At 53.0% G+C, this 11,265-nt stretch overlaps 1 protein-coding gene across 1 annotated transcript; it reads left to right on the forward strand.

The window, feature by feature from the left end:
* Positions 1-5,120: 5,120 nt before the first annotated feature.
* LOC118261119 (olfactory receptor 14A16-like) lies at positions 5,121-5,912 on the forward strand. The gene has a single exon (XM_035571790.2). The coding sequence runs from the start codon at positions 5,121-5,123 to the stop codon at positions 5,910-5,912; it is 792 nt and encodes a 263-aa protein (XP_035427683.2).
* The last annotated feature ends 5,353 nt before the right edge of the window (positions 5,913-11,265 follow it).

Below are 11,265 nucleotides of genomic sequence, written 5' to 3' on the forward strand. Positions count from 1 at the left end.
CTGACAAATGGGCTGCAGGGAAAGAAAAGAGTGAGCCAGTGCAGCGCTGGGTGTCGGGCTGGGCCCCAAAACCTCATCTCTTTCCAAGTGCTGAAAAGCAGCTGGACTACAACATGCATTTGGCAAGGGGAGTGTCAAGAAACAATGCAGTGCAGATGAACATTTAATGCAAAGTGATTCGGTCAGTCCATGACAATCAATTTACCCATCATATTCACTCCCCCCCCCAAAGGACCTGAATAATTGCAATATCCTATTGTTCTTCCCTCAGTAATCCTAATAACATAAATAAGGACCAATAGTTGTTTGTTTAAATAGTTTGGTTCAACTTCAAGTTACTCTCTTAACTACCAGTTGAAGCGGAGACTGTGGTTACGTCTTCCATGTCGCTGGCGCTGACCGACGTGTGTGTAGTTCCCAAAGGTACCCCAAAACTAATACCTAATAGTCTGCTTATTTCAGTAACTACCTTGACTATAAATTGTGGACCTCTGCCTGATGACGTTCCCAAAGGTACCCCAAATCTCAGAATTATTTCTTTTAACAGAGCTTGTACCCCTTCTCTCTCCTTACTGGTACGACACAGAAAGGCCTCAGGCCAACCTGCATACTGATTAGAGAAGTTGAGATAAAGGAGGAATAAAATGTAAACAGAACATTATGTATAGGACAGGAAACAGATGTATGGACAATATATTTCAAACAGGACATTGGAGGACAATATATCTCAAACTGGACATTGGAACCCAAGATAAGGAAATAATTAGCAAAAACCAGTCCTTGCAGTTAGGAAGAAAGCAAACAGCAGAATCCTGACCAAGGGTGAAAAGTACACTGTGAGGAAGACTTATGGCCTTCCTCTCTGAGACCACCACCCACAGCCCACACAGACCACACCCACAGCTGGGCAGCTGAACTCCACCACAGCCGCTCTCTCACTCCCCCTCCTCAAAGGGAAAGGGGGAGAAAATATGATGAAAAGGGCTCAAGGGTTGAGACAAGGACAGGGATATCGCAGCAATTACTGCCATGGGCAAAACAGACTCAGCATAGGGAGATCAATATAATTTCTTACCTATTACTAACAGGCTAGGGCAGTGAGAAGCTAAAAGAAAACTAAAAAACACCCTCCAACAATCCACCCTCTTCTACCTCTATCCCCCAAACAGTGCAGGGGAATGGGAAATGGGGACTGTGATCAGTCCCTGACGCTTCATCTGACCTTGGGGTCTGCAGGGCTGGGTCTCTCTCCTCTCCCTCCCTACAACATGCATTGGCTGACTACATCATTGGCATGACTACAACATTGGCATGACTACAACATGTATTTGGCAAGGGGAGTGTCAAGATGCAGGTTTTCCTGTTTGCAAGTCCCAGATCCTGGTGAACATCACCTAGGTTGGCCCATCTGGCAGCTGTGCTCAGAAGCTGTCTCCGAGAACCCACAGAAACCTTGGGAATGTTTGCACCCAGCAGTGTCCCTTTCCTGTGACCGCCCGAGTGATTAAAGGCCTCCAGGGTGACATGGAGTCATTGGACTCAACTTAGTCCAATGGCTTCCACAAGACTTTGTCCACTTCTTCAGCCTGACTGCAGGCATTTACCTCCTGCCATGCTGTCACCCTAACTGGCTCTGCTCTGACCCTCACCGATAAGGGCTCCCTCAGTCTGCTGCCCATCCCATAGAGGAGCTCCATGTATCCAGACAGATCCTTCACATGGAGGGCAACCCCCTGTTGATCATCCCCGCTTGCCTCTTCTGAAGAATCTGCACCCATCCAGCACGGCACCCCAAGCTGAGGGACCTGTCCCGCCACACCTCAGCAGCTCTTCCATCCATGTCCCAGCCCTGTGACAGCAGGCGGGGATCCAGCTCCTCCTGCCTGTGCCCCACGCTGAGGGCATTGGGGCACATCTGGGCTGCAGCACCTCAGCTGTGGCACAAGGGCCAAACTCAGGCTTGTCCCAGATCCTGTACCCAAGCATGGGCATGCAGAGGCTTTCCTTCAGAGCAGAGACATGCTGCTGTGGATGGCAGATGGCCATGGGAGGATGAAATGAGGGGCCCCAAGGAGAGCAAGCCCTGGTGTTCCTGAGGCCAGAAGGAAACAGGCCTGGGCTGTGCCGCCCTGACAGCAGAGGGCCATCTGTGGTGTTAGTGCAGCCCTGAGGGCCAGTGCTGGAGCTGGGGCTGATCTCCAGGCAGGAGAAGGGGCTGCCGCCAATGTCCTTGGCTATGTGCATCCTGTGATCCAGGGACACAGAAAAAAATCACTGGGCTGTGTCTTAACTGAGTAAAGGATGGGGGTAAGAAGCAGCAGCAGTGTTTGCAAACACAAGTGGAAACCCCGGTGTGATGTGCCTCATATCCATGCACTGCCTGCCTCTACTGGATAGAGGAGGGACAGACCTTGGCTTGCTGCAGCCCTGGGAAGCGGCCACTTGCTCATAAGCATCAAGTCTGTTGGAGATGCCATCAGGGGTGCCCGTTAAGTACCAGCTATGAATGGCCAGAGCTGCCCTGTGGGTCCTGTGCTGCCCGTGTCAGCTGCATGCTCCAGTGGTGCTGGGCAGCGTTGGCATCTCAGGTAGCACTGCAGGCCTGGAATTGGCTACTACATGGAGCAGCTGCCCTGAACGTGGTTAGGCGATGTCGGGATGTCCATGAGACAAGTGTCGTTACAGTCACTGGAGATGGAGGGAAAACCAGATGGAGAAGAGGGAGAGGGAGACTGAGCTCTCCCTGTGGCACAGTTCTCCACTGGGTCAGGTGGATGCCTCTACAGGCTGCCCTGAACCTGCTGAGGAGGGACAGGTTTAGTTGTCCTAAATGTGTGCATTTGCTGTCACTTCAGCTGGCCAAAGGCATTCCCCACCAGCCTCCAAGGGGATGCCCCCAGGTGCTGCCCTGTCCCTCAGGGTTCCTCCAAGAGAGCTTGCAGATACCTGCACATACCTCTGCCCCCTAACATGTCACCAGGTGTTTGCAACCCCCTGATTTCCTCCATCTCCATTGGTGATCATGTCTCTTCCTGGAGGTGAGAAATGGAGCTCACCTGCAGGTGCTCATGTTATGCACACCTAAATTGAGGGCAGAGTAATCTGAGGTCCTGTGGGTTTGTGGCAGGCATGGTAGGGATCTGAGCCCCATTACAGCCCCAGGAAAAAAACCAACATGAGAATCCCTTCCGTAAGCAGGGGGTTAAAGGAGTTATTTTTGTGACCATGTCTGGGTGTCCCATCATCATCTGGGCTGAGAAGATGTGATTGTTATAGGTAATTCTTTTTCTGCTAGGAGAAATGAGCCTGGTGTGAAGAAGTGTGTGTGCCCAGGGGAGGGAGGGAAGCCCAGGGATTCCTTCAGGCTGTTTCCCAGCAGGTTCCCCTGCAGCAGGTTCCCCAGGGCCATGGGCAGGGAGCCTGGTGGGGGGCAGAGCAAGGGAGGCCTTGGGCTGGGCCTCTGCTGCTGAGCTGGGCCGGGCTCCTGGGCCCCAGGGGAGCTCGTGGCAAGCGGGCAGCGCTGCAGAGAGCCAGCTCTGCCCAGGAGCAGCTCCTCTGCCCAGCGCAGCAGGGCTGGGGGCACTGCCTGCAGAGACAGAGTGCTTAAAGGCAGGCAGAAGTGGCAGGATGCACAGAGCTCGCTGGGGGAGAACACTTGCCAGCCCTGAGCCCGGTAAGTGTCTGGCTGGAGGGCAATGCAGCCACAGCTCCTGGAGGAAGGAGAAGCCGGGGGTGCAGGCAGGGGTGCCCAGGGCTGTGGTGCAGAGCAGGGTCCCTGCTGTGCCCCAGGGGCTGTGTGCCGGGGCAGGGCCTCTGCCGCCTGCCAGGCTCAGCACTCAGCCTGCCTGGGGAGCTGCCCAGGGCGCTGCGGGGAGAAGCTGCGGGTGGAAGGAGCCCCCCCGGCAGGGCAGGGTCCTGCTGCTGGCGGGAGGCTGCTGCCTGGGGCAGCCTGCTTTCAGGTCCAGAGCGCACCAAGGGGACTTCCAGGAAGGTGTTACTAAGAATACAGGCAAGGGATGACTTAGTTTTCAGATGAGGATCTTGTAAAGTCAGTGGTTTTTGTTTCCTCCTAAGGGAAAATGAATTGGCACTGTCAGGTGTAAATACAGCACTAAGATCTTTATCAGGAGAAATCAGTAGATCTGCCGGGTACCTCATAAAGGCCTTTTACACACTGCTTTGCCTACAGACCGCACCAGCATCACCTTTGCTGGACACATCCTGGTTTGTCTGACCTGCTCTTTTGCACCTGCAAGCAGGGAGATGCTTTTGATCACTCCCCTGCTGCCAGGGGGTGTCTGCAGGGCAAAGCTGTGTGAACAGGGGCTGGGCTGGGGCCTGTGAGTGATGACAAGAAGGAGATGTGGGAAGCAGCTACTGGAAGGGACAGCTGCGGGCAGCAGAGACATTGGCAGAGAAGGAGAGGGATCTTGTGGCAGAAATGCTGTGGTGGGTGGACTTTGGCTGCTGCTCCCTGTCTGTCCCTCCCATGCGGACACTGTCCTCTGAGCAAGCCCCCTCGTTCTCCTCTCCCCCTGCAGAGCCTCTGCCTTCAAGGCCAGGGCGTCCAGGCCATGAGCTGCCTCCTCTGCAGCCACAGCTCCCGCAGAGCAGAGCTCCGTCTTCCCTGACACAGGCTGGTTTCACTCTGTGGATCAAAGAGGCTGGGAGTTACAGCCCTGTGACTAAACTAGGATGAGATGAATCTGTCTTTCTTCCCTTACATAGGCTGATGGCCAATATACCATCATCTCTCATGGTGGTAAATAGGCAAAAACCCTCACTGGACCAAATGCCACTCATGCAATGCAGGGACCCAGTCACTGAAAATGTCTCCCTTCACATATAGGAAGCCCCATGTGTCCAGTGTGAGCAGGAATGAGTCCTCTGAACTCTATCTTAATATCTCCTTCTGTTTTCTCCTTGGACAGGTGCCTATTCCCTGGAGCACCAGATGTCCAACAGCAGCTCCATCAGCGAGTTCCTCCTCCTGCCATTCGCAGACACGCGGGAGCTGCAGCTCCTGCACTTCGCGCTCTTCCTGGGCATCTACCTGGCTGCCCTCCTGGGCAACGGCCTCATCCTCACCGCCGTAGCCTGCGACCACCGCCTCCACACCCATGTACTTCTTCCTCCTCAACCTCGCCCTGATTGACCTGGGCTGCATCTCCACCACTCTCCCCAAAGCCATGGCCAATTCCCTCTGGGACACCAGGGCCATCTCCTATGCAGGATGTGCTGCACAGGTCTTTATTTTTCTCTTCCTGATGTCAGCAGAGTATTTTATTCGCACTATCATGTCCTACGACCGCTACGTTGCCATCTGCAAGCCCCTGCACTACGGGAGCCTCCTGGGCAGCAGAGCTTGTGCCCAGATGGCAGCAGCTGCCTGGGGCAGTGGGGTTCTCTATGCTCTGCTGCACACTGCCAATACATTTTCCCTGCCCCTCTGCCAAGGCAATGCTGTGGACCAGTTCTTCTGTGAAATCCCCCAGATTTTCAGGCTCTCCTGCTCAAACTCCCACCTCAGGGAAGTTGCACTCCTCATATTGAGTGGTTTTCTGTTTTGGGGGTGTTTTGTTTTCATTGTGCTCTCCTATGTGCAGATTTTCAGGGCTGTGCTGAGGATCCCCTCTCAGCAGGGACGGCACAAAGCCTTTTCCACATGTCTCCCTCACCTGGCCGTGGTCTCCCTGTTTATTAGCACAGGAATTTTTTCCTACCTGAAGCCCCTCTCCCTGTCCTCCCCATCCTTGAATGTAGTGGTGGCAGTTCTGTACTCGGTGATGCCTCCAGCAGTGAACCCCCTCATCTACAGCATGAGGAACCAGGAGCTGAAGGATGCCCTGAGGAAAGTGATTTCGTGGACATTTTTCAGAAGCGATAAACTTTTCCTCTCTCTCCACAAATGACTCACAGTCTGTCCCATGACAGACCTGTTTGGTTTTAGTTGCTGTTATTGTTTTTTTATGCATATAATATATATTGTTTATTAACATACATGAATACATTTTTTTTCTGTTGTTTTTGTTATACGTGGTTACCATGTTCCTTCACAACTGTTTGGATTCCTTCCACTTCTGCTGAGGCATCAACCTTCTCTCTTTCTCCTGGAGCCCACATATAGTATGTATCTGGGTGTGAGATGACCCTCTCATAGCCTCTGTGTGATATCTCTGTATCTGAGGCAAAGGAGGTGTCTGCTGTCTCTGTGGAGGCAGTGGGGATGCAGCAGGCACAGGCAAGGGAGACTGCAGGAGGATTCATGTTGTCTTCAGGCATATCTGAACATACCTAGTGCCTTTGGAAATGCTCCATAATCCTTCCAAGCATCTTGCATATCTAAAGACCCCTGGGGAAGGAGTTTTGGCAGCACTTGTTCCCATCCATCTGGGTTTTCTTCCCACCCTGACCAGCATGGCCATAACAGAGTCAACCAGGAGCACTCAAAAAGATCAGAGGAGGGATGGGGACTGATGCGGTGATCTGGGCTTTAAATTGCCTTGGAGAGGCAAGCATGACCCAGGAGCCATATCAGTCTGCTGCTGTTCCTCAGTCCCTGTCCCTAGCACATGTCCTTGAGACAATCTCCCCACCCTGAGTGCTTGCCAGTACCCCAAACATAACCCTTGGGCAAGGCTGGAGGTGCTGGGGTGAATCTGGAGGGCCATGGTCCAGTTGTGACCATGGGCAGGACAAGCCCTCTTCTGGATCCTCTGCAGGGCTGGCAGCCTCTGTGAGCCCCACGAGAGGAGGGAGCAGACAGAGGGGGCCCTGCAGACCGTCCTCATGCCCAAGGGGCTCTCAAGCAGCATACCTCAAGGCAGAGATCATAGAATCACAGAATCATCAAACAGCTTGGGTTGGAAGAGACCTTAAAGACCATCTAGTTCCAACCCTCCTGCCATGGGCAGGGATGCCACCAACTAGATCAGGTTGCCCAGAGCCTCGTCCAACCTGGCCTTCAACACCTCCAGGGATAGGGCATCCACAACTTCTCTGGGCAACCTGTTCCAGTGCCTCACCACCCTCTGAGTGAAGCATTTCCTCCTAATCTCTAATCTAAATCTCCCCTCTTTTCCTTTAAAAACAATCTCCCTTGTCCTGTCATTATCCTTTGCTTATGCAGCCCAGGATGCAGTTGGCCTTCTGGGTTGCAAGCACACACTGCTGGCTCATGTCGAGCTTTTCATCCACTAGAACTCCCAAGTCTTTCTCTGCAGGGCTGCTCTCAATGAGTTCTTCACCCAGTCTGTCCTCATGTCTGGGATTGCCCTGACCCAGGTGCAGCACCTTGCACTTAGTCTTGTTGAACCTCATTAGGTTCACATGGGCCCACTTGTCTAGCTTGTCCAGGTCCCTTGGATGGCATCCCTTCCTTCTGGTGTATCGCTGCACCACTCAGCTTAGTGTCATCTGCACACTTCCTGAGGGTGCACTCGATCCCACTGTCTATGTCGTTGATATTGATATTAAACAGCACCAGTCCCAAGACAGACCCTTGAGGAACACCACTCGCCACTGGCCTCCACCTGGACATGGAGCCAACACTTCTGGGCACAGCCTTCAAGCCAATTCATTATTGACTGAATGCTCCACCCTTCAAATCCACCGCTCTGCAACTTGGAGATCGGGATGTCATGTGGGACTGTGTCAAAGGCTTTGTAGAAGTCCAGGTAGGTGCCATTTTCCTTGTCAGCTGATGCAATCACTCCATTATAGAAGGCCACCAGACTGGTCAGACATGATTTGCTCTGCTTCTTGTAGCAGGAAAAAAGGAGAAACTGCCCGAGAAAACTACCACCAGCCCCAGCCCCTCATGCCAGTAGTTCCCAGCACCAGCCTTCCACCATGGTTTGGGGAGGGCCGGTTGCTGAAATGTGAGCACCTCCATCCTCCTGCTGGGCTCAGGGCCTGTACCGGGGGAACGGCCAGCCCAGCCTGGTCCCTCTCTGGGCCCAGAGCCCAGCCAGCCCCAGGGCAGGGCTGTCTGCGAACCCCTGTGTGGGACATGCTGGGGCTGGGAGAAGGCTGGGTGAAGGGGGGAGGATGCTAAAGCAGAAGGGCAGTGGGGGCTGGGGCAGTGAGGGCTGGCAGGGGGCTGTGCTGGGGGAACATTTCCTTACCCCTGCACGCATGCTGCCCCATGTGGTGACTGCAGAGAGGTCCCAGGGGGCTGCAGGTGGGACAGTGGGGCTTGGTTGTCCTGCAGAGGGGAATGCACATAAAGCCATGATAGTACAGGAAGCTTCCACAGTGCCAGGACCCCCAATTTACCCCAAAACTCAATGCCCAGCTTTGGTGCGTTAACCTTGGCTGTCTCCCAGGTGCCCACCACGCTGCTCTCTCAACACCCCTCCTCAGCAGGATACAGGGAGAAAATACAAATAAATAACTCATGGGCTGAGGTAAGGACCAAAAAATGGCTCACAACTACTGTTGCAGACAGGACAGACTTGGGGAAGATTATCGTCATTTCTTGCCAGCACATAACAGTGTAGAGCAGTGACAAGTAAAGACAACTAGAAACAACTTTACCGCCACTCCACTTCTTCTACCTCCTCCCAGCAAGAGGTGCAGGGTGATAAGGAATGGGGGTATCGGTCCATGGTGCTTCATCTCCGCTGCTCCTTCCAGGTTACTCTCTTCCCTTCTCCAGTGTGGGGTCACTCCCATGGGATGCCATTCCCAAACTGATCCTATATGACCTCCCCACAGACAGCAGCTCTTCAAGAAGAGCTTCAGTATGGACCTGTACCAAGCTGGGGAAAGTCCTTCAGGAATGGACTGCTCCTCTCCATGGGCAGCAGCTCCCACCAGAAATCTTGCTCCTGTGGTTGCTCCTCTCCATGGGCTGCAACTTCCTTCAGGCCACATCCACCTGCTCCACCAGGGGCTCCTCCACACGTCTGCAGGGCTTCTTCTCTCACATTTTCTCACTCTTCTGCCAGCTGTTGCTGCACAAAGATTTTTTTTTGTACTTTCTAAAAAATATTATCAAAGATGCACAACTAGTGTCACTCATTGGCTCAGCTTTGACCTGCAGCCAGCAGATCCCTTTTCGAGAGGGAGCTACTAGCTCTGATCTGAACTGGGGCAGCTCCTTTAGTCTCAATAAGCCACCTCCAGCAATTATTCCACATCTGGGGCAGCTCCTGGTCCCTTCTCACAGAGGCCACCCATGCAGCCCAATACACATGTTAGGGAAGAAAAGTATGTTGCAGAACTCCTAAAGAGGGTCCTTCAAAAAGGAAAATGCCCTTGCAGGATAGGCTGATTTGAAGTAATAGGTCCCACCATTGCAGCCTGGGAACCATTATTCATTACAACTGGGAAACTGAAAAGGCAGTAAGAAGGTAGCTTGTGCCATTTGAACCATGTGGTTTGCCTGATGTGATTCACAGGATCACCTAGAGAAACAGATGAGAAGGTAAAGAATGCACAAAAGGGCATTCAGAAATTGGAGGAGGAGGAAATTCCCAAATTAACTGTCTTAACCAGAGGAGAGGAAGATGGGGTCCTACCTTTGCTGGGGCCCCAGGCACAAGAAAGATGTGAACCTGTTAGAGTGAGTCCAGAGCAGGGCCACCAAGATTATCAGAGGGCTGGAGCACCTCTCCTGTGAAGAAAAGCTGAGAGAGGTGCGGCTGTTTAGCGTGGAGAAGAGAAGGCTCCAGGTAGACCTTATTGCAGCCTTTCAGTACTTAAAGGTGTCTTATAAAAAGGATGGAGAAAGACTCTTTACTCGGGTAGATAATGATAGGACAAGGGGGAAAGGTTGTAAATTAAAAGAAGATAGATTTCGATTAGACATTACGAAGAAATTCTTCACTCAGAGGGTGGTGAGGCACTGGAAGAGGTTGCCCAGAGAAGCTGTGGATGCCCCATCCCTGGAGATATTCAAGCCAGGTTGGATGGGGCCTTGGCCAACCTGATCCAGTGGGTGGCATCCGTGCCTGTGGCAGGGGGGTTGGAGTTAAATGATCTTTAAGGTCCCTTCCAACCAAAGCCATTCTATGATTCTATGATAAGATTCCGTGAAGATCTTAGGGCCCGCAGACATAGTCTCTGCTTACAAATCAAACAGCTGTAGTTGGAAGTCACAAAAACACAAGTCCTAGAAACAGAAGTAGAAGTTTTAAAAAATGAGCTAGAGGAAGCCAGAACAACAGCTCAGTTTCTAGCAGAGCTATGGAAAGTCAATAACACAACTCACAATCATCTCAAGGGAGTCACTGCAGTCTGGGAACTCCAGACGACAGCCTGGACAAGTCCATAGGTTCTGCGAGGGAGGCCGGGATTCCTGTGGGCTGGCACCATGCATTCTGGCACACTTGCCAGTGGATTCTTGAAGATGACCTTCACTTGAAATGACCATTGGGACCTTGAGAAACTCGTGCAGGGTCACTGCAAAAAATTTAGGCTGGAAGACTCCAGAGTGGGTGACTTTGAGTAGCTGTGGCAGAGCCCAGCTGCTTGCCCCAGTCTGGGAATATGTCCCCTTCCACCTAGGGAAATTCAAAGGGATTAATATGAACAGACCCATCAGGTCAATCTGCACAGTAAGGGAAAATAATAGTTCTTGTGCTGTAGGTGCAGCAGGCAATAGGCCTTGGATAGGGCCTCAGAAGACTCAAGCAGATCTAATCCTGTTCATCCCTGAGCTAAGACAAACACTGTGAGCAGAGCGAAGGACACCGAGTGGTGCCCTACCATGAAGGAGGATGCAGAGCACAGCTGTAAGAGGCGTCTTTCTTGTGCCATGACCGACGCAGGTTCATCTGAAGTGAAAGCCCCAGCCCAGGAACCGTGGAGTGAAGGTCCCTGGGCACAACTGCAGAAAGACTTTGCAAGACCTCTGCCAGTGACAGCTTGAAACACCAAATGCATCTTGGCAGTAGTAGGTCCCTTTGGCACAGGGGCAGATGTCCTCCCTGGCAACACCACCACGGAGGCCACCACTGCAAAGCTGCTGCGTGACACCGACTTTTGTCCCCGGGGTCCAGACAGGGGAGAGGGGAAGGGGAGAGGCAGGCCATGGGGAGGGGGCTGGAGTGAGGTCACTGCCGCTGCGGCAGCCTGACTGGCCCTCAGAAGGGCTGGCCGGCAGGCACTATGACATCATCCCTGCGCATCAGAGAGCCCCCTGGGCAGAAATGACGTCACTGCAGAGGGGAGGGCGAGGGGCTGGCAGAGCCCCATCGAGGGGCTGGCTGTGGGTCCCCTCTGCTACAGCCACCTGACAGCGCGGGGCAGGCAGGAGGG

Source organism: Cygnus atratus, chromosome 34, assembly GCF_013377495.2.
Source record: "Cygnus atratus isolate AKBS03 ecotype Queensland, Australia chromosome 34, CAtr_DNAZoo_HiC_assembly, whole genome shotgun sequence".
Taxonomy (NCBI): domain Eukaryota; kingdom Metazoa; phylum Chordata; class Aves; order Anseriformes; family Anatidae; genus Cygnus; species Cygnus atratus.